The following is a 25,337-nucleotide window of genomic DNA, read 5'->3' as shown; positions in this document are numbered from 1 at the left end:
TTCAGAGTAGGTTCCTTCACTAGGATTTATAGAACTTCCTAAGAAAGAGAAAGTTTATCCATTCTATAAGACACCACAAAAAAGTTCTTGGGATAGCCACAGGTGCCATGGAATATTAATGGTTTCATGGCCAATCAAAATTACTATCAAAATGACACAACTCACTAGAAATATCTAGGTAAGCCTTCGGCAGAATTGGAGGGCCATTATCAATGAGCTTCCCAGAACCATCAAATATGTGCACCAAGCATATCTAGGGATACAAGTGTTTTCAGAACTTGCAATAAAAGAAAAATGTGACGACACCACAATAAATTTCTAAAGGTTCTTTTTTGATTTATCCAAGATTAAAGAAAGTAAATGCTGATACAGCTGAAGAGATCTGTGAAAGCAGAAAAACAATGCACTTTTGACACCCTTTATGAGGCCAAGGCCATGACATAGCCCAAATTATTTCTCATGCTACAAGTGAAATCTTGTTGCCAACATGTGGTAGTATTTAGTTCCCAAACACGGAAAAAAGAAATCTAACTATTTATTTCTATAGGATGATGAAACATTGTTTTATTAGGAAAACAAAAACAATCAGCATGCATAATTACCTCACCAGTGAATTGCACAATGATGTATTTGTTGTCAAAACCAGAAATCCCTTCAAAAACCTAGCGACAAGAGAATGAAACATGAATGACCAGAAAGATTTACATATTGGAAGTCTAAGATGAACAGCCACCGGTCACACAAGCATGAGTAGAATACTCGTATCTAAATTTTATTAACAGAGAAACTAATGAATAATAGAACCTACAGAAGTTTGAGAACAATTAGAGACATATAGGAAAGATTATTAGCCTTTTTCAGAGCCAAAATAACCCACACTGTGACTGGACTTCCATCACTCGAGAGTGGAGAGGATCTATAATTGCCTACACGGAATGCTAATTAGACTCTTGACAATGTTCTCCTCAAGAAACTCAAATCACAATTTTTTGAATTATTATCCCATATGATGTTCTCACATTTCATCACACGTTCTACTTTTTCTAATGCTTGCAATGAACGACAGAGAACTCACTAGGTCATTAGCTGAAAAGTATTGCACACAAAAGTGACCCAAGTAACGCAGTCCAACCAACAAAAATGCAGCATCAAGAGAGCTAAAGGAAAAAAGAAGAGGCTGGCAACTTAGACTGAACTTCCACAGTAGCTTTCTCTCCATCAACTTCAAGGACTCGCCCACATCTAGTCGTTCTATCTTCCAAGCGGATATTTACTATCTCTTGACACTTTGGTCCCTGATTACAATAAACTTAATCCAACATGTCCATATAGGAGTTCACTCAACCTCATAAAATTATAGCCAGTGAAATTTACCTAGACTTTGTTGAGCATAACCAATGGCCCAGCAACACCAGAGACGGACACCAGAGACGGTGCTATACTATGCAAGTAGCGAAGCAATTGTCTGAACAACCGATAACGAGACCCAGCGACTAAGGCATGCTAAAAATTTGACTTGGACAAGAGCTAAATAATTCCTCACCTCTCAACCAATATATATGAAATGATAGAGATTGTGTAGATCTAAGTAATAAGTGTATTAACCGTTGTCATAACATGGGCAGCATAAACTTTCCATCAACGAGAAAGCTACATGGAAACCCTCGAAAACAACATTATCCCATGATTAAAGTTATGATTCCGAGCATTGTGAAATTTAGATGGCGAAAGACATGATAAGCCACAAACAAGGAGACGAAGCTACTCCCCACAATACAGACAAAGCTTAATTACGAGATTCAAGCATCCCGGTAGATTTCTATTGTCCGTAGCTCAGAAAAAATTCAGAAAGCGGAGAGGGCCGAAAGCTTACCCATGCTGATCTCCGGAGTCCCCTCTTCCATGTCATAACTCATCGGTGCCGCTCCCATCTCCAAGTCCCAAGCTGCTTGGAAATCTATACAGAGAAAAAGTGTTAACCGAAGAACCGATCAGGAATGGCTAGCGAGTCACCCTCGCACCACAAACGAATCCAGAAGCGACTATAGGACACCAAAAAACAGAGGAAAACCGAACCACTGTTCGACCGAGCTTAACTCTGTACAACTCTCTTTTGCTGTGGCCATTTCTCACGACGTTTTCACTTCGATCTTCGCTCCTTTCAAAGTGGTCTCGGACTCACGATTGAAAACAAGGGAAAAGAAAAATCTGACATGAACTCCATTGATGAGTAAAACGACAAGAGCATTAAACATCACTCGAGGCCACTAGATTCAAACTTCTGTCAAAACACGTAAGAATCCACAAATCGAAAACACGATTCAAACCGGAAGAAGGAGAAAAAAGAAGAAAAAGAGAAGATCACCGAAGTTTCTAAAGACGGCGAGGGACGGAATTAATCACGAGGCGAGTGCAGCTCGGTTTCAAGGCAGCAGTAGATAGCGAGGGTGATGGTGGAGCGACTCGGAACTCTCTGAGCGGGGGAGTGCGTCGAGATGGAGGGAGGGATCCGATAAAGTTACGTGAAGCGAAGAGGCGCGGCAATGGCGTCGGTGATGGCGTCGTTTGGAGTATTTGATGCCTTTTCCAAGGAAAAGAAAAAGAAAATGATGGCTGAGTTATGGGATGAATCTTCCTCTCAAGGAATTCCATCTTTTGCGCAAGTCTTCCCTTTTGACGGGCTTCGCGGACCGGCGGGAGGGCCGAGAATGAAGCCGAAGAATCTCATCCTTGAAATCGGCGGATCCTACACACCAGCTTGACTTCCCTTTGGGCGTGGCGTAGACGGGCGAAACGAAGGACGTGAACGACGGCGTTTGGAATCCGAAAGGCAGCGATGAAGTGGGGAGAACAGAACGAAGCAAGAATCGACGAAACTTATCCTCGAATGAATCGAAATTGGACTCGGAAATTCAATCGGATAGGAAACGACCCCGATGGAGGAAGACTCGGTGAAAAATGAAGATGGACATAGAGAAAACGATGCATGGCGAAGAACTTGACCCACGGAGTTTCCTGGTCGTCGAATGTGCTGCGTTCCTCTGAGCAGAAGGCGTTCGGTGAATTGCGCAGAAGAGAAAACAGAGAGTGTGACGATTCCGTAACAAAAAGCGGAGGAAAGAAGATCGCGCCATAAGAAATATCTGCGGACGGCCGGATCCTCGCTGACATTCGGGCAATGATGATATCTATCAAATTGATAGTCGTACTTGCCAACAGGTTGCTGCATCTCCCGTTCGACCCCAAAATTAATTTCGATAATAGCGGTTTCGTTTTGCTTTTCTCCGATTCTCTCACCGTCTTCCGAATTCCCATTGCCATCGATTGCACTGTGGAGGAGGGATCGAGTCTGCAAGGAAGGAAGGGAGATGTTCGATGGGATTGCGAATTACATCTTTTGTGCAAGTCTTCCTTTTGACCGATTTCTCGTGGGTTCTTTATATTTTCCTTTCGTCTATTTTTTTCTTCCTTTTTCCTTTTTTACTCTTTATTTATTATTTATTATTATTTTTTTTCTACACTTTACTTCCTTCTCGTCCAAAGAACCATCATCGGCTTCACCTCGTTTGTCCCGTTTTCCCCACAATCCCCACGCAAAATCCGAATCATCTCCATCCGCGATTCTTCGTTGTTTTCTCTTCGTGCTCGCCGCCGCTAATCTTCACGCTCGGTGTATCGTCTCGGAGGATGATGATGACTCAGATTGGCCTCGGCCGCTGCAGTTGATGACCGGTGAGAGTGCCGAGAGCGAATCCCGAAGAATCTCATCCTTCGTAGCGGTGGATCGTATCCAGACGATGATGATCCATCCAACCTCAGCCTTGGCAATCGGATAAAGCTCTTGTAAACAGTGAACACACCACTCTGCATCCCCTTTACACGCGGTGTAGACGGGCGAAACGATGGAATTGAAAGACGGCAATGAAGTGGGAGCGGAACAAAACGTAGCAAGAGTCAACAGAACGTATTTGGAGTGAATCGGAATTTGACTCGGAAGTTCAATCGGACATGAAACGGCCCTGATGATGGTTCGGCGGTGATGGCCGCGTGAGCCCGAGATGACTCGATGATAGACATGGGTAAGGACAGGAAAAGCGACGACTCGAATCAGAGTGGCCACCACTCGAATATGGAATCTGATGGTGTGCTTCATCGTGGGCATGATCTGAATTGGTGGAGATGGATCAGGGGAATCCAGAGAGAGAGAGAAGATGCAAAAGAATATCTAGTTGGAGAAAATCTGGGGAAAGAGAGTCCAACCGTGAACGGAGCACCCACCAGCAATTCATCGAGATTGAGTTCTCTAACGATTGTTGCTTCCAGCACCGACCGAAGCACAAACAGCGTCGCTAGCGGTTCGAAGACGCCAGTCACCTTGCAACCACGACGGCGAATCTTGACCATGGAGTTTCCTTGATCAACAGTCACAGATGCCGATACTTCCATCTCCAGGATGTTTCGCTTTTGTTTTCTCCCATCCTCTTGCTGTCTCCCGAATTTCCATTGCCGTCGGTTGTGCTTTGGAGGTATTATCGAGTTCTTGCAAGGAAGAGAGAGAGAGAGAGAATCGGCGAGCTTTATCCGGCGGCGAGAGCGAGTTCTGAGAGCGCTGATTCTAAGACGAAAAGCCATTGCTGGAGGCTCGGATGCTGTATCTGTCGAGAGAGTATGCAGAAGAGTCGTGCCGCAGCGACCCAAAGACGCCATGCATATCAACATTCAGCTAATATGAAAAATAAAAAATAAAAAATAAAAAATTCCGAAAGCCCTTCAACAAACTTCAATTGGCGCCCACGTGCTAAAAGACTGATCACGAAATCTTCAAGAAATCAGAAAGAGACGATGAAAAGAATCTGATGTAAGTCCACCGAAGCTTGTGAAATCATGGTCGCACCTTGAAATTCAAACTTGGTATATGGCTCAAGGGAAGTGTTTTCGACGTTACTACCGTTTACAATTCTAAAGGTCATGTTGAGCCACCGGAAACCTTAAAGAAGCACCAAGTTTGAAAGATTGTCTCCAGAAATGGACTCTACAGAACTGACATTAGTTATCAGCTCCCTCCGACTCACGACTCCCGCCTGGCGCCAACATGGTGATCATTAAGTCTAGGATCAAGGAAAGGTATCGTACACGTTCAGGACCATTCATTCATTGGAACAAAACTCATGCTTTTATCTATTTTGCCGAACTAGAAGCAGAATTCAGCCTAGCAATTCTGTCTGTTTAGTTCTCACCAAAAGTGAGCTAAAACCGATGCTGCCTCTGCTGCATCGTATTTGCATAATACTGTTATTCACGCAAGTCTTATCAGTGGTTCTGAAGATGGATACTCTAAACACGATATTGTCCCTTCCGATAAAGCTCGAACGCAGAGATGTCTTCCACCTGCAGAGGAGTTTCTCTCCTGAATGCAGCCCAACGAGCAGATAAGTTTCCATAATGTTCGTGGCTGATGAGCTTCAATGGGCCATGATTTGTCTTGAAATATGAAACCAATGATCTATGAGCTTTCCTTAATATGCGTCTTTGGGAATGAACCAGGAACTCTCTACTCAAGTACAGACATTTCGCAATTTTGTCATCAGAAACAAGAAAACAACCAATGATTTCTGAGGAAGATAGTGGGAGGATCCTTTTCAAAGCATGTGAAGGATAACAACAGAAACTATTGACATGATGCGCGATTAACCTAGTGCTAACATAGTCTAGTGACTCTGTGGTTTAAATTCAAGAGTTGTCGTTGTCATGAGTATCTTGTCACATTGTCTTTTTTAAGATGTATTCACCTCACTGCAATTTCGGACAAAGGATACTCAGGTTTAAATTTGTTGGCTGGTTCAAGAGCGCTGCACAAGCCCGGCTCTCTCAGCTTACACCTGCAGCAGTCACAAAAGAACATGAAGAAAGCTTTTGCTTTCTAGGCATAGTCTATTCTAGTTATGTGAAACTCATATCTGCCGACATAGCAACCCTAAATCAATAGTTCTGAGTAGCTTCCTGAGGCCAATTTGCATGCCAATACAATTCTCAGCATAATCAAATCTGATATGACCAGTTTGGCTTGTTTCCATTTGCTTGAATTTACGAGAAGCCCCAACACATACACGTGCACACATGGGAGAACCAGAGACAGAGAAACACTATGAGAATGAATTTAACTCTAGACAGTTCCAGAATGGAATTCGAATCAAATGAGAGAACGCAATCAAGGGGAGAATTAGCTAATATATTAAGATTCATACTTGGAAAATCTCATGATGAGCCGTTCAAACTTCTGTCCCTCCCCAAACTCCGTGCTGATGAACATGCATAGGAACTGCCACGAACTTCGCAAAAATGATCAAATTCCATCGTCATACAAAGCTAAGGACACTTGGCTTCATCTCCTAAGACTTCAAGCTCAACTGCAACATCATGGCAATTGTAGGCATCTTCCACTTTTAACAAGATAATTCCACAATTGCTGAGGCTCGGTTCCTCATATTGACATTGATTGGCAGTTATTCTATCTCAGACATGCTTTTATCAAAAATGATTACATGGTAAATGGAGTCCTCTTCAGATTTGAGACGAAAAATTGGCCCTCACACTCTCACAGATGTAGCAATGCTCTGCAAATTCATTCCAACCCTTTGATAGCCAAACCATCTCATCACATTTTTCCAATTCCACAGGCCAAACCAATCTCCCAGAAATCATCCTTTTGAGAGATTCTCACCATATTTTCATGAACCTCTTTGGTATTCCCTGTGGGAAAAAATAAAATGTATAATCTTCATAAGCCTAGGAGACTTGATTTCATATTCAGAATGAAGAACAATATAACAAGAATGCATAAACCAAAAAGGACATCTCGAAGCACATCCTTTTCAGTTCATTCAGATTTGGAATGTGGCATTAATGAGTGTGCATTTAGATTATTATCAACCTCATAAACAAAATCGACGTAGAAGTACACTTCCTTGGTCCATCAAGACTATCTGAAGCAGTTATTATTTGGAATACTGAATTCATTTTGTACCAGCCAAAGTGACCTTTCCAAAGTTCATCTCGATTGATGTAAATATAGTCCTAAGTAGCACTAGTGGATATGTAGACTCTGAACACCACATTATCCTATCAATGAATTTCTACATGCAGATGACTTTTTCTTGCAAATGTGGGCCAACCAATAGAAAAAACAACCCACCGCCCCAATATCGCGTCTCCATAGCTCCTTAGCTTCACCCTCCATGATCTGACTGAATACCTGAAAGTCGCAATTCGCATGATTTCCTAAATATGTTGCGTGATGAATTGAATAGGAGCAGACTGCCCCTAAACATGGTTGAAAGACCAACATATGGTGAAAAACAGACCAAAATATAAGCATACTCTAATGAGAGAATCAAATCACGCACAACGTGAGTTTAAGCCATTACTTGCTAATTTCAGGAGTTTTAATATAAACCATATAATGCAAGTCATCAATCCAAAGTCAAATGTCAATATCTATGCTCCTAGAGTGCAATAGGGAAACATTCAGAAGAAGCCTTCCATGTCCTATAAATACGAATTTCAACTACGCAGACCACAATCACAGTAAAAAAAGCAAATACATCGATGCCTGGCACATATATGTCAAATGTCAAACTTAAGCTGTTCAATTCTTCCAAGCGCAGCTCAAATAAGGTTTTATCAAACTATTGGTTCAAGTTGACAAAGTAAAATCATCTTCTTTTTTCCCCAAATTTGATTAATATAACAAAATACAACAGTATATCCTATTTGACAACAAAATTATCAGTCATTAGATCTACAACAAAATTTCAGAATAATAAAATGCCACCCCCTCATTTCTTAGGTCTTTCTCTTTAGTTATGGAAGCAGCAACATTCTTTGCAATTTGCTTGTCCATATCCACATAGTTTCCTTGTGCGATTTACATATACCTGATTTCTCCATTGTCAATTTTCTCCATATAAGAGAACTTGAATTCTAATTCTTAAGACACCTCAGCAATTGCTTTTGCATCACATCTATCCACAAAAAAAGAAAATGATCACTATCTTTCTGAAACTCCAACCACTAGCTTATGTCCCAATAACTGTCCTTTCGTTCTTTTCCCTGCTTCAATTACTCCATTGTTATGATATATACCTGATTTTAAACATATACCCATGGACACTTCAAGGAATATAACATATCATATGGTTTACTATACAATTAAGTAAACTTGGAAAAATACACTAGAGTATAGGCAAAGATATAAACGGCATGAATATATTTGATTTTCAGACATGCCAGTCTCAGGATATAAGCTTGGGATCTTACCAAGCCATACTTAACATAAGACGGCCTCATCACCACCTTTTTTTTTTTTTTTTTGGTAAAAGGATAACTTGTAATATATTAGGTAACATTACAGACAAGAGCGGAAGCATCCGTAGAGAGAAGATTAAGGAAAATAGAAGGAGGGAAAAGAAGCCAGTTTATAGGTGGGCCTTGATCCCTGTGGGCTTTAGCGGCCCAATCCGCTGCACCATTTGCCTGGCGTCGAACGTGTTGAAGCGAAAGGTTAGGGCATCGCTGGAGAAGATCGCTGAGGGTCGCAAATAGAGGGCGTTCCTTCCATGGCAGCGGCTGGTTCATCCGAATGATCTCCACCAATTTTGAGCAGTCAGATTCGATTACAACATGCTGAAGATGGAGATTCTCTTTGAGCGATCGTTGCGAAGCGAGAGATGAGGGCGTAGATCTCGGCTTGGAACGCCGATTGGGCGAGGCACGATTCGGTAAGCATATCGTTAAGATGCCTCTACCGTCTCACGAAAACACAAGCAATTGATCCTTTCTCCGATTCTTGCCGAAAAGCCCCATCAATATTACACTTAATATACCCCTCCGCTGGGGGTTGCCATTTCAGTTCAGAACTGACTATTGTCTTTTCCATCTTCTGAGGCGAGGGGTGTAAAGACTTGAAGATGGTGCTTTGGGTTAGGGCATCATTGACGGCTTGGAGGGGATCAAGTGGCATCTGACGAAAGATAGCATTATTTCGTTGTCTCCAGATTTCCCACAGAATATGAGCGATCACAGCAAACTCAGGAACTGCTTGTGGAAGGGAAGCTCTTTCGACTAGCCAGGCATCTAATCGGCTAACTGAGGTAGGTAAGATATTGACTCCAATGTCTTCGTGATTCCAAATATCATGTGTCCACGGGCAGAAGAAAAAGAGATGCTCTACTGATTCAGGAACAGAATTATTGCATAGAGAACAGTAGGGATGCGGGGTGATATGGCGTTGATATAGATTGAGTTTTGTAGTAATGGCATTTTTGCAAGCTAACCAGAGAAAAACCTTAAGCTTTGGGGCTGTACACATATGCCAAAGTTTCCTCCATAGCATGGGTGGGTTAGTATAAGAGGATGAGGGTTGGTGTATTGGTTGCTGAGATTGTTTTGATAGATAATGATAACAGCTCTTTACTGTGTAGGTACCAGAAGGTGTTTCTGTCCAAACTAATTGATCCTGAAGGAGAGACGGATTGATGGGGGTATGAAGAATTGCCTTACTGACCTGATCATCGAAGAATGCAGTAACAAGGGAGGACTTCCATTCAGAATGCTGTATATCAATGAGATCAGCAACTAGATCAGGTTCCCCTTCTTCTGGTAAGCCTCCTATCGGACCTAATGGTAGCCAATTATCTTCTCTGATATGTATCTGCGATCCATCCCCCACTAACCAACGTAGTTTTGGAGTAATTGCTTGACGACCTTTTAATAAACTCTGCCATCCCCAAGAAGGACGATGTCCTGAGGGAGCAGATTGGAAAGAGGAATATCTAAAATATAATCCCTTAAAGAGCTGACTCCATATAGCTTGAGGTTGCTGAAAAAGACGCCACGCTTGCTTTCCAAGCATTGCATTATTAAAGCTGATTAAATCTCTAAATCCCATCCCTCCTGAAACTTTGGATAGCTTTAATTCTGACCATTGTTTCCAGTGAATTCCAGATTGACTATTTTGTTTACTCCACCAGAATGCTGAGATCTTCCTTTCAATCAATCTGCAGAGAGACAGCGGAAGCTTGAAGATAGACATGGCATACTGCGGTAAGGCCTGAATTACTGATTTCAGTAAGATTTCCTTGCCACCTTTCGATAAAAAATTTTCCTGCCAACCTGCTAACTTAGCATTTACTCTTGCCAGGATCCAGGAAAACATCTCCCTTTTGGAACGGCCCCAATCCGAGGGAATGCCCAGGTATTTACCATACTTACTGATAATAGGGACTCTGAGTTCTTGTGCAAGATTATGTTGTAAAGAAATAGGACAGTATTTGCTAAAGAACACACCAGATTTGTTTCTATTAATGAGCTGGCCTGTAGCAACACAATATTGGTTTAGGAGATTGGCAAGGTTATGGCATTCAGAGATAGTGGCTTTAAGGAAAAATACTGAATCATCAGCAAAAAATAGGTGAGATAACTTAGGACAGTCTCGATTGAATTGAATCCCCTTAATATGGCCAATAGCAACAGCTTGAGTGAGAGTAGTGGAGAGGGCATTTGCAATTAAAATGAAGAGATATGGAGATAGGGGATCTCCTTGGCGAATCCCTCGAGTAGGTTTAAAATAAGGGAGCTGTTCAAACGAATACTAAAAGAGACTGTAGTAACGCAAGCCATTACCTTAGTAACCCAACTGTCATTGACTCCCAATTGCTTCAAGTAGGCTTCTAAAAAGTCCCATTCAACCCTATCGTAAGCTTTCTGCATGTCTGTTTTAAGAATAAGATTGAAGCGTTTCTTGCATGCTCACACTTTAAATTGATGCATGACTTCTTGAACCACCATAATGTTGTCCTGAATCTGTCTATCGCTAATAAATGCTGCTTGCTCTTTGGATATCAAAATAGATAGCAGAGGTTTAAGTCTGTTGGCCATAATTTTTGAGATGATCTTATAAGCGAAGTTGCAAAGACTTATGGGTTGGTATTGTTCTATACTTTCTGGATGCTGGACTTTAGGGACTAGGGCAATGATTGTTCGGTTTAATGTAGGGGGCATACAACCTGTGGTAAAGAACTCTTGTACTGTTTGAATGACGGTTGCTTTGATGACATGCCAGTGATGCCGATAAAAGAGGCCTGGAAGACCATCAGGACCAGGAGCCTTGGAAGCTCCCAACTGGAAGGTAGCCTGGTAAATCTCCTCCTCTGTTACCCTGCTCATCAAATGTGTATTCATTTCAGGAGTTACCACCGGTGGACATTGGTCTAGGAAAGGCCTGATATCCCTGTAGCCCACAGATCGGTAGAGCTGAGAGAAAAATCCCTGAGTAAGGTCTTTTAGCTGTTCTGGTGCTCGGATCCATTGCTGGTGAGTATCCACTAGCATAGTAATTCGATTCCGTTGTCTCCTTTGCATAGTGTATGCATGGAAGAACTTTGAGTTATGATCACCCCACTTCAACCATTGAATACGAGATCGCATAGCCCAGAACTGTTCGTCTTGAGTCCATAGTTTCTGAATTTCACATCGAATTGCATAAAAGGGAGTTCCATTTGAAATTTGTTGGCCGATTTATGAGTAGTGACAAGCCTTGGGTGTGTGGGACCATAAATAAACCAGCTCAGGATGCCTCAATCTGCTAACTGTTTGGTCCTTCCTGTTCTTGGAAAATGACAACTTTAGCAACAGTTTGTTTACACTTCATTAATTGGACTTGCCATGAAAAAATATAGCATGGATCGGAAGTTATCCCCACATCATTACGTAATCAATCAAGATTAAAACAAGAGCTTCTTAAAAAGCCTCTTCTAGAATTTGAAGAGAACGAGAGAAAGAGAGTTACGCAAGCAGAAACAAGACATGTTAAACCGCAAGTCACCCCTCCAAATTCTCATAATGATGAGCAGTCCGGAGTTTATGGAGACGGCAACATTCTTTGAAGTTGCCCGTTCATGTCATAGTCTCCTTGTGCAATTAACATATAACTCAAATTCTAATTCTTAAGACTTGCCTTGGCATTTGCTTTTCCAGCACATCTATCCACAAAAAAAAGAAGACGATTGTTATCTTTCTGGACCTCTAACCACCAGCTTATGTCCCAATAACTATCCTTTCATTGTTTTCCATGCTTTAATTACTCCATCATTAAGATGTATACCAGCTTTTAAACATATACTCATGAACACTTAAAGGAAAAGAAATATGTCGTGGTTTACTACATAATGAGGTAAACTTGGAATTACATTAGAGTATGGGCAAAAATATAAATAGCATTGATATATTCGATTTTCAGTCATGCCAGTTTGAGTAAATAAGCCTGGGATCTTACCATGCCATGCTTAACAGTAGATGGCCTCATCACCGCCTTGAAAAAGGGATTCTCCGTTTGAAATTTCTTGGCCAATTTAAGACCAGTGAGAGGCCTTGGGTGTGTGGGACCATAAAAAACCAGCTTCGGGTGCTTCAAATCTTCTAACTGTTTGGTCCTCCCTGTACTTGAAAAATGACAACTGTAGTGACAGTTTATGTACAAATCATGACGTAACCAATCGAGATTAAAACAAGAGCTTCTTAGAAAATTTTCTAGAATTTAAAAAGAACGACGGAAAGAGAGTTACACAAGCAGAAACTCGACATGTTAAACCGCAAGTCACACCTCCAAATTCTTATGACGATGAGCACTCCGGAGTTTATTAAGAACAAGGCGTAAAAGCAACACCTATATCATATCCATCAATGAGCTCACACACGTAAGAAATCTCCTACACAGACATGATTCTATCACAAATGCTTGCGTACCAACAGAGAAGAACGCCACATGCTTGTGCGGATTAGCTCCTTATCTTCGCCGGCAATGATCTGACTAAATACTCCATGCACATTTTCAAAGCAGCCAGTGTGATAAAGAAAGACCATACATATACTCACAGGAGAAGCAGACGAGATATAGACGACGACGATTGAGGATCTCTATTGGTCCACGATCTAAACCAGTGGGTTGAGAAATTTACATGGACAAGACTCGACTGTGGAACGAATTTTGAAAGCAGAGCCCCTGCTGAAGAACACGACGACGATTGAGGAAAGGTTTTCCGCAAATCAGAAGAAAATTACGCGCAATAAGAAACGAAAATCGGAAGAAATTCTGGCAGATTGGAGAAATGATGGGTGCAGGAGCGTGAACTTACGATCCGTCAGAGAGAGAGTATGATCTTCTTCTTTGATGAAGTGAGTGGGGGACTGTCCATCCAGACTCGGTTATGCCATCTCCAGCGTCACACTTTCGTCTTCTCTCCGCCGCCGCCGCCGCCGGCAGTGACGGCGACGACAGTAACACTCCATCTGGTTGAGTCTCCCTCGCCCCCCCCCTCCACCTACAACTTCGCTCCGCTCCGTTAAGTGCAGCTTCGCTTCTCTCAGTCCTCGCAATTCCCAACGCTTCGTTTTTGTTCCATCCTCCGTGAAGTGCAGCAGAGGTTCCCCCAGTTTCGCTCCCGAGGAAGAAGAAGAAAGATCGAGAAAGCTTCACGTCTCCCGCGTCCTCTCTTCCTGCCTTGTTTTGTTCGGAAGGGTATGCAACCATTGGCAGATTCTGGACATGCTCGTCTCTTTTCCAAGTAGTAATATGCTTTTGCTATTCAATGACACTTCTTACCCTCATATGCTTTGATGGGTGACCTGTTGGTGCATAGCTTAACCGCTATTCTTTAAATTAGTTGATGATTCCATCTTTTCGAATTTGACTGGTTAACTATGTGCTCTGGGGAATGAAATTTTGTTTGGGTCTGCTTTGCTTCATGGTTATGAGTATCGATATTATGTGTTGTTTCCTTCTGTTACAATGCGGTGTAGAGAATTAGTAAGCTCTTAAAGCTCACTCCTAGGCAACATCGTCATTGATTATACACGTATCTTGTGACGGCGGATCAACATAAAGACTCTCTAGAAATACAAATCATGGAGATCTAAAAAAGTTTCTTTGTGGATTCTATGACACCACGTGAGGACAAGGAAAAACACATAATTATATAGAGGTATCCGAGTCGCAAGTAGTGCTAAGCACGTGGTAATGAGAAGCTGTTGCTGCAAAGAATGCAGGCCTTTAGGTGATCATCTTGGTCCATTCATTCATTGGGGATCTGATGATAGAGTTTGGTTTAGTTGTCCTAACTCTGACCTAGATAAATGACTCATCCATTTTGATATTATTGTTGTCTTCTATTGAAGTGGGGGAAAAGTGCCAAAAAGTCATAAACCTTTTTTGTGTTTGTGCCAATTTAGTCATAAACCATTTTTTTTGTACTAATTTAGTCCTAAACATTTTTACTTAGTGCTGATTCAGTTCTTTTCGGCCAATTTTAGCCGGATTTTGCTGACTAGATACTGGCCAGCTGATATGACCTAATCGGTGTTGACGTGGACAACTTTTAATAATATTTTAATATTTTTTGAATTTTTTTATTTTTTTATTTTTTATATTTTCTTCTCTCCTCCTCCCTTCGGCCGATGGCCGAACCACGACGACCAGCCAAAGGCGACGATCGACGAGGCTCGCCAGCCACCTCGCCGGTGGCCGCAAGGGCGGCCTCGCACCGGGCGGCAAGGGCGAGCCTCACCAGCGCCGCCCATGCCGCAATTAGGCGAGGTCAAGCCTCGCCGACCATGGGCAAGGCTCGACCCTCGCCGGCTCGGTGCAAGGCAAGCCTCACCAACCCTACGAGAGGCCACCTTGCGCCGGATGCGGGAGGGTGGAGCCTCGCCAGCCATGGGCAAGGCTCGACCCTCGCCAAATCGGCGGGCGAGCCTCGCTACCAAAGACGAGGCTGCCCTCACGGCCACTAGCGGGGTGGCTAGCGAGCCTCACCGGCTGTCGCCTCTAGCCGATCGCCGTGGTCCAACCAACGGCAGGAGGAAGGAGGAGAGAAGACAAAAAGAATAAAAATATTCAAAAATATTATTAAAAGTTGTCCATGTCAGCATCAATTAGACCATGTCAACCAATCGGCGTCCAGTTAGCAAAATCCGACTAAAATTGGCCGGAAAGAACTAAATCGACACTAAGTAAAAATGTTTAGGACTAAATTGGCACAAAAAAATAACTTATGACTAAATTTGCACAAACAAAAAGCTTTATGACTCTTTTGGCACTTTTCCCATTGAAGTGGTGACTCTTCTAAACATTAATGAAGAAGTGGAAATTTATGAAAATATTAATACCTAGAATTCCTGCCTAAATCGTTGCGTTACAAATCGATGCACCAAAGTCTTCATAAGATCTTTTTGATTTTATTTTCAATTAACAAAGAAAAGGAAGTTTGCTTGTCAATGATGCAGCACGACCAAACATGGGAGTACTTATTTCATATAATGAAGTCTTCAAACACCATCATCCCTATCAACTAGCTGAAACATGTAGACTCAAAATGGAGTCTTCAAATACTATCATCCCTATCTATTAGCTCAAACAGGCAAACGTCTCCTACACACATATGAGTTTCTCTCGGAAATGCAAGTCAATCAGAAGAAAAATATAGAGACTAAGCCCCTCTTACGAGTCTGTAACCCCCAACGAGCTTCACTATTTGAATACCTAAGAGTTGCTCTTTGCTTTTTTATGATGAATATGTTGCTTAATGAATCCACCCGGAATACTCTGGACATCTACATGTTTGAACAACCAAACTATGAAATTGTTTTAGTGGAATGAGAAATCAAAGGATAAAATTGGAGGGCAAAGAATGAGAAGGTAATAATTTGAGGTCGGGGAAATTTAAGGATTAATTTATGCTTTTGAAAGTGCTAAAGGATAAAAAGAAATTACTAGCTAACATCGTTTTTTAATACATGTTATTAGTGAATATTGTTCTAGTGTTCTATCAGCTTCAATTATAAATGCTGTATAAATTGAAAAAAAAAAAAAAAAAACTCCCAACAAGTGGACGTCAATTGCTAAAGCGATCGTGATATTGTAGGCGCTAGCAATCATAATTGAGCTTTAGGTATAGGTGACGAATTAAGCTCAAGATCAACCAGACTATTCATATAAAATGTGAAATCACCATTTTGAAAAAGGATAGTTATAAATCAAATTTCCGAGCTAATTTAATTGTGTAATGAGAGGTCTAGGAAGTGTAGGACCATGAAAAACCAACTCAAAATGGCTCAATCTACATATAGACTACTTCCCACTAAAGCTATTCCTTCCACGCTGGGGGACTTCTTTATCTATATCCTATGATATCATTTCATTTGGCAGCATGGCCGACGATAGAAAGGTGCGTGACTAGAAATCCCTTTTTCCATCGTTTAACAATGAGGAATTTTAGTAGACATTCATGTGAAAATTTCCTCAATTGACAAATCGTGAAAATATGCAGCATGGATTGGAAATTGTTTTGCTATACATATCATGATTCAGTTAATTTGACAGAATAAATTCTGAATGCTTTCCATATGAGAAGAAACTAACGAACTTCTCACATGCGAAAAGACTGATCACAAAATCTTGAAGAAATCAAAAAGAGACAATGACCAGAATCTGATTAAGTTCACCAGAGCTTGTAAAATTATGGTTACACCTTGAATTTTAGACTTGGTATATGGCTTAGCGGAAGTGTATCCGATGTTACCACCCTCTACCATTCTAAAGATCAGGTTGAGCCACTGGAAACCTTGAAGAAGCCCCAGACTCAAGAGATTGTCTCCTGAAATGGAAGTTGTAGAATCAAAAGTAGTAATCAGCTTCCTCCGACTCACAACTCGTGCCCTCGTGGTGATTATTGAGTCTAGGATCAAGGAAAGGCATCGTACACATTCAGGACCATTTCATTCATTGGAACAAAGCTCATGCTTTTTATCCATTTTGCCGAATTGGAAGCAGAATTCAGCCTTGCCATTCTGAAAGTCACATTCTCACCAAAAGTGAGCTAAGCCGAAACTTCCTCTGCCATATCGTATTGCATAGTATCATCATTCAGCCAAGTCATATCAGTGGTTCTGAAGTTGGATAGTCCGAACACGATATTGTCCTTTTCAGTAGAGCTCAAACACACGTGTCTTCTGCCTTCAGAGAAGTTTCTCTCATGAATGCAGCCCTACGGGCAAATAGCTTTCCATAATGTTCAGGGCTGGTGAGCTTCAACGCCATGCTTTGTCTTGAAATATGAGAGCCATGATCTGCAAGCTTTTCTTAACGTGTGTCTTTAGGAATGAACCAGGAACTCTCTGCTCAAGAAGACATTTCGCAATTTTGTCATCAGAAAGAAGAAAACAACCAATGATTTCTGAGGAAGACAGTATGAATATGCTTTTCAAAGCATGTAAAGGACCAAAAAAAAAAAAAATTTATTTCCACGTGATTAATATCTAGATCTAACATAGTCTAGCAACTCAGTGATTTCAATCCAAGAGTTGTCATAGTCAAGAGGATCTTACCATATTGCTTTTCTTCAGATATATTCACCTCACCGCAATTTGGAGGAAAGGATAATCGAGTATAAATTTGCTGGCCAGTTCGAGAGCTCTTCACAAGCCTAACTCTCTCAGCTTACCTACAGCAGCCACAAACAGAACATGGAAAAAGCTTTAGCGTTTTAGGCATAATCTATTCTTGTTATGTAAAACCCATATCTACTGACATAGCAACCCTAAATCAATAAATCTAAGTCTTTCTAATGGTCTAGCTTCCTGAGGCCTATATGCACACCAATCCATTCTCATCACTATGAAATCTGATATGACTGGCTCAGTTTGTTTCCATTATTTATGTGAACCCCCAACACAATACATTACAAGAATGAATTAGCCCTCACACAGTTTCTCTTAGCCTAATGACATGGAGAGTTCCTGCATGATATTCAAATCAAATACAAGAACAACACAGTCAATGGGAGAATTTGCTAATATATTAAGATTCACACTCAGAAAATCCAGTGATGAGCAGTTTGAACTTTGTCCCTCCCCAAACTTTTTGCTAATGAATGTGCATGGGAATTGCAATGAACTTTGCAAACCTAATCAAATTCCATTGCCATACAAAGCTGAGGACACTTGACTGAATGCAATTCATCCCCAAGACTTCAAGCTCAACAGAAACATCACAGCAATTGCCAGCACATTTAGTCTCAACACATATATATATGCATACATGGGAGATCTAGAGACAGAGAAACACTAAGAGAATGAGTTAGCTCTAACACAGTTTCTCTTAGCATTAACTCTAACGCAGTTTCTCTTAGCCTAACAAAATGGACAGTTCCTGTACAGTATTTGAATCAAACACAAGAACAACACAATCAAGGGCAGAATTAGCTAATATTAAGATTCACACCTGGAAAATCTTGCGATGAGCAGTTCGAACTTCTGTCCCTCCCAAACTCTGCTGATGAATGTGCATAGGAACTGCCATGGCCTTCGCAAACCTGATCAGATTCAATTTCCATACAAAACTGAGGACACTTGGCTGAATGTAATTCATCCCCCCAGACTTCAAGCCTGACTGAAAAATCATGGCAATCGAAGGCATCTTCCACTTTCAGCAAGACAATTCCATAATTGCTGGGGCTTGGTTCCTCACATCAACATTGATTGGCGGATATTCTATCTCGGACATCCTTTCATCAATTATGGTGACACGGGAAATGGAGTCCCCTTCATATTAGAAGACCAAAAATTGAACCTTACAGACAGAGTACTACTCTGCATATTCATTCAAACCCTTTGCTAACCAACCATCTCATCACATTTTTCCAGTTCTACAGGCCAAACAATTGCACCATTCTCTCAAAAGCATCCTCTTGAACCTTTTTAATATTCCTGTAGGAAAAATAAAACCCATGATCTTAATAAGCCTATGAGACTTGTTTTAAATTCAAAATGAAGAATACATAAACCAAAAGTACGTCTTGAAGCACATACTTTTTGGTTCATTCAGATTTGGAATGAAGCATTAATGAGTGTGCATCTGGATTGTGATCAACCTCATAAAACCCAATTGGCATGCAAGTACACTTCCTTGATTCCTCAAGACTATATAAGGAGTTTGTTATTTGGAATACTTAATTCATCTTGGACCAGCGAAAGTGACACTTCCAGAGTTCATCTAGATCAATGTAAATCAAGTCCTAACCAGCACTAGTGAATATGTGGACTCTGAATAGAAAATCATCCCTATCAATGAGTTTCTACATGCAGATGACCTTCTCTTGCAAATGTGGGCTGACCAGCAGAAAAGAACATACACCTCTCCCCACCCTGCCCAAAAAAAAAAAAAAAAAAAAAAATCTCATCCATAACTCCTTAACTTCACCATCCATGACCTGTCCCAATACCTGATAGTCACAATTTGCTAATTTCCTGAATATGTTGCATGATGAATTGAACAGGAGTTGAGTGCGCATGTACATGGTTGAAAAACCAAACATATGGTGAAGAACAGACCAAGACATTAGCATACCCTAATAAGAGAATTAAATCGTACACAGAGTGAGTTTAAGGCATTACTTGCTATTTTTAGGAGTTTAATAGACAGTAAACCAAATGACGAAAGTCCTTCATCCAAAGTCAAGGTCAAATCCGTGCTCCCAAAATGTAATAGGGTACACATTCAGAAGAAGCCTTCTAGGTCCTATATATATTTAAAACATATCAGTTTCAGCCACACAAATCACAATCACAGGGGAAAAAGCAAATACATTGACCACTGGAACATGGATGGAATTGAAAATTTAAACTTAAGCTATTTGATTCTTTCAAGCGCAGCTCAAATAAGGTTTTATCAAACTATCGGTTCAATTTGACAAAGTAAAATCTTCTTTTCCCCCAAATTTGATTAATATAACAATATACAACAGCATCTCCTATTTGAAAACAAAATTATCAGTCATTAGATCTACAATGAGATTTCATAATCACAACAAGCCAGCCCCTTATTGATTAGGTATTTCCCTTTAGTTATGGAGGCAGCAACATTCTTTGCAATTTGCTTGTCCATATGAACATAGTCTCTTTGTGCAATTAACATATATATTCTACTTCTCCGACATTGAATCACATTGTCAAATTTCTCCATATAAAAGGACTCGGATTCTAATTCTAAGATGCCTTAGGAATTGCTTTTCCAACGCATCTATCCACAAAAAAAAAAGAAAAAAAAAAGGAGACGATTGTTATCTTTTCAAACCTCCAACCACCAGCTTATGTCCCAATTATAGTCCTTTCATTCTTTTCCCTATTTCAATTACTCCATTGTTAAGATGAAATTGCTAGTTTGAGGAACTTATGCTTTTAGACTCTAATGTGGAATGAATTTTGAAGAACAGAGCCCTTTGCTAAAGAAGAAGGCGAGGATTGAGGAAGGTCTCTACGAAACCAGCTTCCGACTTCAACCTAATTCATGCGCAATAAGACACCAAAATCGGAAGAAACGTGAACTTACGAGTTTGCCGGGTTCAAGTGCGAGAGAGAGCGAGAGAGCAAGAGAGAAGAGAGATCTTCTTCTATGATGATGTCAGTGGAGGACCTCCATTGGTCCATGATCTGAAGTAGTGGACTGAGAAATTTACACGGAACGAATTTAAAAAGCAGAGCCCTAGTCTATGAAAATAGGAAGAAAATTACAAGCAACAAGACACAAAAATCGGGAAGAAATTCTGGGAGACGAGAGAAATGATGTGTGCAGAAGAGTGAACTTACGATTCGTTGGATAAAGATGCGGAGAGAGAATGATCTTCTTCTTTGATGAAGTGAGTGGAGGACTAACTATACAGACTCGGCAGTGCCATCTTCTCTCTCTCAGTCCTGGCAATTCCCGACGCTTCCTTTTCGCTTCGTCCTCCGTGAATGCAGCAGAGAGAGCCTCTCTGGAATCAAGGAGAAGGAGAGCCTTGCTTCGTTTCCTGCTGTTCAGTGAAGGAGGCGAGATCGATCGATCGATCGATAGATAAGGGTTGATGATGCTTTGATCCGACGGTATCAATAATAGAAAAGTTACAAAAAGAAAAATTTTAAAACTTACCGTGCTACCAAAAAAAAAAAAACAGATGGATGAGAGAATGACATCAATTGAATCTTCACCAATTTTATGTGTATTTGTTTATGCTGATAACTTTTGAATGGTTGTATTGAGATCATCAGCCTCCTCCCAGTCCTCGTCTTCCCACTTGTATCTGAACAGGCTCACCGAACCACCCAACCAACATAGTTGTGGTGTGCTTAGCGTACCCTTAGAAAAGGTCTTCATTTTTTGACACTCTTCCACTTTAATAGTCCATAAACATGGGAACTTGAAGGTACAACTCGAGATGGAGGAGAAGCATTCTAGACTTGGCAAATCTTGGAGTGTCAAATAGGATAGATTTCCAAAAGAAATCACTTTTCCTTCTCCATTTTCATCATTGGTCACTATTTCTTTCATTCTTTCACATCCTATTATAGTCATGTCATTGAGATGCATCAAATTTGTGACCGTTGAAACTGTTACTAGATGTACCAATCCAGAGGAATTCTTCACCACTAACTTTGTCAGATTCTGGAAGGATGCCACAGTTGGAAATATTGTCGTCAAACAGGGACAATCCCAAATCTCCAATGTTTCGATGCTTTGAAGAATTTTTGACACTAAAGAGTCTTCTCTCCACACACGCTTAAGATTGTGTAGCTTGTTTAACTTAATTTCTCTTAAATTTTCAAGCTCCGGATGTTTCCCCTCTTCAACAAGCCCTTCGTTCGGGAATATATCTTCAAAGGAGCTACAGAATACCTCAAGGCTTTGTAGATTTCGAAATCTCTCTAAGAGGAATATGGAAGGAAAGATGGCCTTTTCATCATGAAAGCATGCCAGTGTTAGTGCTATTGGTTTGCTAAAGATGTCATCGGGAAAATTTTCATCTTGTATCATCTGAATATTGTTATTGACTAATAAAAGTCTCTCAAAGTTGGGAAAGTCCTGTCAAATAGCCAATACAACAAGAGAAGTAAATTCAGCAAAGTTTTGGTAATAAATCATGTGTTGTAAAAAGTAAACCTATTTAGATCATTTGCATGGAAGGTTGGTCTGGTCAAGTGGATAGTCTGAATCTAAAATCAAGACCCCTACAATCATTAAATTCATCTCTAGTTAGGAATATCTTGTCAACAAAAATATATCTTCTTTGGAATCTTATGTAATGAGATGCGCTCATGATGTTACTAAAACATATGGGGTCCACAAATTTAGAAGTGTGCTTAAGATATAAGAAATACCTTATGTTGTCCGCAAACTTATAGGAAAGGAGTTCTAGTTTTCTATAGTATTATAACAGGACAACAAGACGACTATGCAATGTATTAAAAAAATTCATTAGAAAATGGTGCACTAAGATAATGATGTTATTTTTGTTTAAAAAAAAAGTTTGAATTGGTTTTTTTTAGAGTTTGTAGAAGATGAAATAGAGAAGAAAAGTTCAAATGTGCGACACATGTCAATAATTGAGAGGACCTCTTGTCAAATTCTTATTGATGTCACCAAGGAGCACCGTTGAGTTAGATTAGAAATATATTCCGTTGTCAATAGAATACTATAAATATTTTTGTAACTCTAGGTAATGGAATATCTTATGCATGTCCACAAATGAAAGTATACTTAAGATATTAGAAATATCTTAATGTTGTTGACAAACTAATAAGTAAGGGAGATCATGTTTTCTATAACATTATAACGCGACATGATATGCAATGGATATGATATTAGTGACTGCTTTAAAGAACAAAGTAGAAACTAATGGAGAGTAGCTATAATCATACCCTCTCGAATGAAGAGTGTGCTTCTTGATTTGAAAGGTCTTGTTGATCATATTTTTGAGCCCAACTGTTCATGGATGCCGTAAAGGATAACATGTTCAGTTTGTCACAGTGAGTCACTCGTAATTCCTTCAATAATGGCCAATGCAAAGTGGGCAAGTTAGGATAGAAACTCTTGAGTCGTGGCATGTCACGTAACACCAAAGAGGTTAGTTTTGGGAAAAGATCTTGAGTAGTATTGGAGCGTGGAGTGTCACCCCCATTAGCGACTATTTCCTCGATTTCACAAGACTCCACTTGAAGATTTTCAAGGTGGGTTAAACTTGTAGCCACCCAATACGGAAACAAATTTTCAAGGCCCTTACAATTCCGAACCTCCACTTTCCATAAACAATCAAAAGTAAGAGTTTCTTGAGGAGTGTTAGTCCATATTTTGCTTAAATTGTCCATGTGGGAGAGATCCATCGACCTAAGTTTAGGAAATTGTACCTGCCATATTGAAAAAAAAAATGACACAATGAATGTGATTGCATTGAGTTATGACCTTAAAGAAGGAATTTCTAGGTTCCCTTGTTCTCCCAATCATGAGAACTCAAGATTTTGTTAGGGACATAAATAGGGAGGGGTTGATTGATGCTTTTATACAAGTTGACTGATGACTAAGGCCAAGGATATGGCGAACTGGATATAAAAAAGTAAATATAGTAACTTCAATTGTTCACACCTGTTCAAAAACAAAATTGTTCACAACCTTTTTCCTTTTTATGCATGGAAAATTTTTGTATTGAAAGAAAATAATTTCTTAATAGGCATGGACAACATAACGGCTTGAATAAATAACATAATGTTATGATCTCAGCAAAAGCAAGTTGGGACAATTTACTAGTTTTACATTGGACCATTAATAACATCCTTGAAATAATATTTATTCAGATTTGAGGTGAAAAAATAAAAATAGAATCTTGTGATGTACGAGTGGTCCACCCTTCGGCAAAAAGTGGGTGTGCACCCGTTGATCTCATTTTGTTTGTATGGAGAAAATCAAGAGTGCTTTTTTTTTTTTTTTTTTTGCTACATCATGACCTTGACGACTTGTCAATTGAAAAGTAAGTATTGATATTTTTCATTTGGTTAAAATATAATTAATGCAATTACGACTTGTCACAAAAAAAAAAAAAGAAAAGACTTTCCACACTTCCTTAAATCTATCAATATTCTTAATTGAGGATTTTGATGAGTTTTTGAAATTATCTAGTAATGTGGGAGAAATCAAAGTATTATATGACAGCTCATATTTGATACTAAAATGAAAATAATTCTATCACAACTTGTCACTACCAAAAGATCAGGTGACTATTTTCATACTTCCCCAAATTTATTAGTATCGTTGATTGAGTGTTATACTGACTTTTTGAAATATTCTTAGAATGTGGGGCTAGGTATTATATAACAACTTATCCATGCAAATGACATTATAAATAATTAATTAGTGATGATTCTTACAATTAAAAAGTAAACAGATGTGTAGATACTTGTTATAATTAAACATTCTATTCTACTAGTATAAAACGATAGAAAGAATTGCACAAAAGTATTAGAAGAAGGAAAAAAAAAGGATTTCATTTGTCGGGGGAAAAAAACAAAACTTGTATAGAATCTGTAATAAAAAAATGATATCGCGCATTTTCAAGTGCCTCAGTTTCGACCCAAAAAAGGAAGTGCTGGAGGAGGTCGTCATTTACTGCGTTTAGTCTTCACATGAGGAGAACTTCATGAGGCGGAATGGAAGTGTTGACTGGATGATTGAGTCCATTTATTTTTAATTTTTTTATGTAGCTACGACATTAACTAAATATTGACTGTTTTTTGTCAGATGACTCAATATAAAAAAATCTCAATTCCCCTCACTTTCCTTCTCCATCTACGCTTTCTCCTCCATCTCTAGCCACATTGAGCCCAACCTTCCCGCGTCCCCCAGCCATCGCCACCGTCGGAGTTGCCGACGTCGCGTCCAAGGCGACCATTGCCGAGCGTCCAACCCTCTCCATCGTCTCTGTGGTCTACCCATTCATGATGCCTCTCGTCCATGGCCGCTCTTACCTGGCATCTATTTCTCTGTTTTCTCTTTCACCGTTTGACCTCGCAGTTCATGGATGAAGGGATCTCAAACTCGCCGTCAAGACTCAGGGCCATGGACAAGCCGCGGTCGCCGATCTCGTGGAGGAGCCTTCTTGGCGAGCCATGGATGAGCTAGGCTTGCGTCCATGGACAAAACTAGATCTGGAGACACGACTCCAGCCCAGATCTGAACGGGCAACGACCACGAGCCAATTGCGGGCGACGACGGAGGGGACAATGGCAGTCCATAAGCCATCGTTGCTCGCGACGGGACTTCCAGATCTGTAACCATGTTTCTAGCGACGTGGCTCGTCCATGGCTGCGAGCGGCGGTGGTCGACTTCCAGATCTGCAACTCCGTCGCTATGGACAGCCAGATTTCGAGATCTGTAGAACTATGAGACGCACACAATAGAGGGAAGCCGACCATGCTCGACTTGA

The 25,337-nt window shown here is 40.4% G+C and overlaps 2 protein-coding genes and 1 long non-coding RNA gene across 6 annotated transcripts; all 3 read right to left on the bottom strand.

The window, feature by feature from the left end:
- Nucleotides 1–5,073: 5,073 nt before the first annotated feature.
- Nucleotides 5,074–8,355, bottom strand: LOC120289480. Of its 2 annotated transcripts, XM_039304412.1 has the most exons (4): nucleotides 8,317–8,355; nucleotides 6,246–6,750; nucleotides 5,817–5,879; nucleotides 5,074–5,635 (listed from the first exon to the last, which is right to left on the bottom strand). In XM_039304412.1, exons 2-4 carry the CDS (start codon nucleotides 6,308–6,310, stop codon nucleotides 5,335–5,337), a joined length of 429 nt encoding a protein of 142 aa, XP_039160346.1. In that variant the 5' UTR covers nucleotides 6,311–6,750; nucleotides 8,317–8,355; the 3' UTR covers nucleotides 5,074–5,334. The 2 variants fall into 2 exon arrangements, with proteins under 2 accessions (XP_039160346.1, XP_039160345.1); XM_039304411.1 differs by lacking the exon at nucleotides 8,317–8,355 and having other exon boundaries at nucleotides 6,246–6,864.
- Nucleotides 8,356–16,383: 8,028 nt separating this feature from the next.
- On the bottom strand, nucleotides 16,384–20,489 carry LOC120289432. 3 transcript variants are annotated; one of them, XR_005547420.1, is made up of 4 exons: nucleotides 20,438–20,489; nucleotides 18,332–18,816; nucleotides 17,437–17,552; nucleotides 16,384–17,226 (listed from the first exon to the last, which is right to left on the bottom strand). It is a non-coding gene; the product is annotated as an uncharacterized LOC120289432 (long non-coding RNA). The 3 variants fall into 3 exon arrangements; XR_005547419.1 differs by lacking the exon at nucleotides 20,438–20,489 and adding an exon at nucleotides 19,504–19,822; XR_005547421.1 differs by lacking the exon at nucleotides 20,438–20,489 and adding an exon at nucleotides 18,919–19,264.
- A 642-nt stretch (nucleotides 20,490–21,131) lies between these two features.
- Nucleotides 21,132–23,344, bottom strand: LOC120289843. Its single transcript, XM_039305218.1, has 3 exons — nucleotides 22,783–23,344; nucleotides 21,199–21,946; nucleotides 21,132–21,136 (listed from the first exon to the last, which is right to left on the bottom strand). Exons 1-3 carry the CDS (start codon nucleotides 23,242–23,244, stop codon nucleotides 21,132–21,134), a joined length of 1,215 nt encoding a protein of 404 aa, XP_039161152.1. The 5' UTR covers nucleotides 23,245–23,344.
- Nucleotides 23,345–25,337: the final 1,993 nt, after the last annotated feature.

This window comes from Eucalyptus grandis, chromosome 11 (genome assembly GCF_016545825.1).
Source record: "Eucalyptus grandis isolate ANBG69807.140 chromosome 11, ASM1654582v1, whole genome shotgun sequence".
In the NCBI taxonomy this organism is placed as follows: domain Eukaryota; kingdom Viridiplantae; phylum Streptophyta; class Magnoliopsida; order Myrtales; family Myrtaceae; genus Eucalyptus; species Eucalyptus grandis.
The sequence above is the reverse complement of the archived record's forward strand: the minus strand, read 5'-3'. Positions and strand labels throughout refer to the sequence as shown.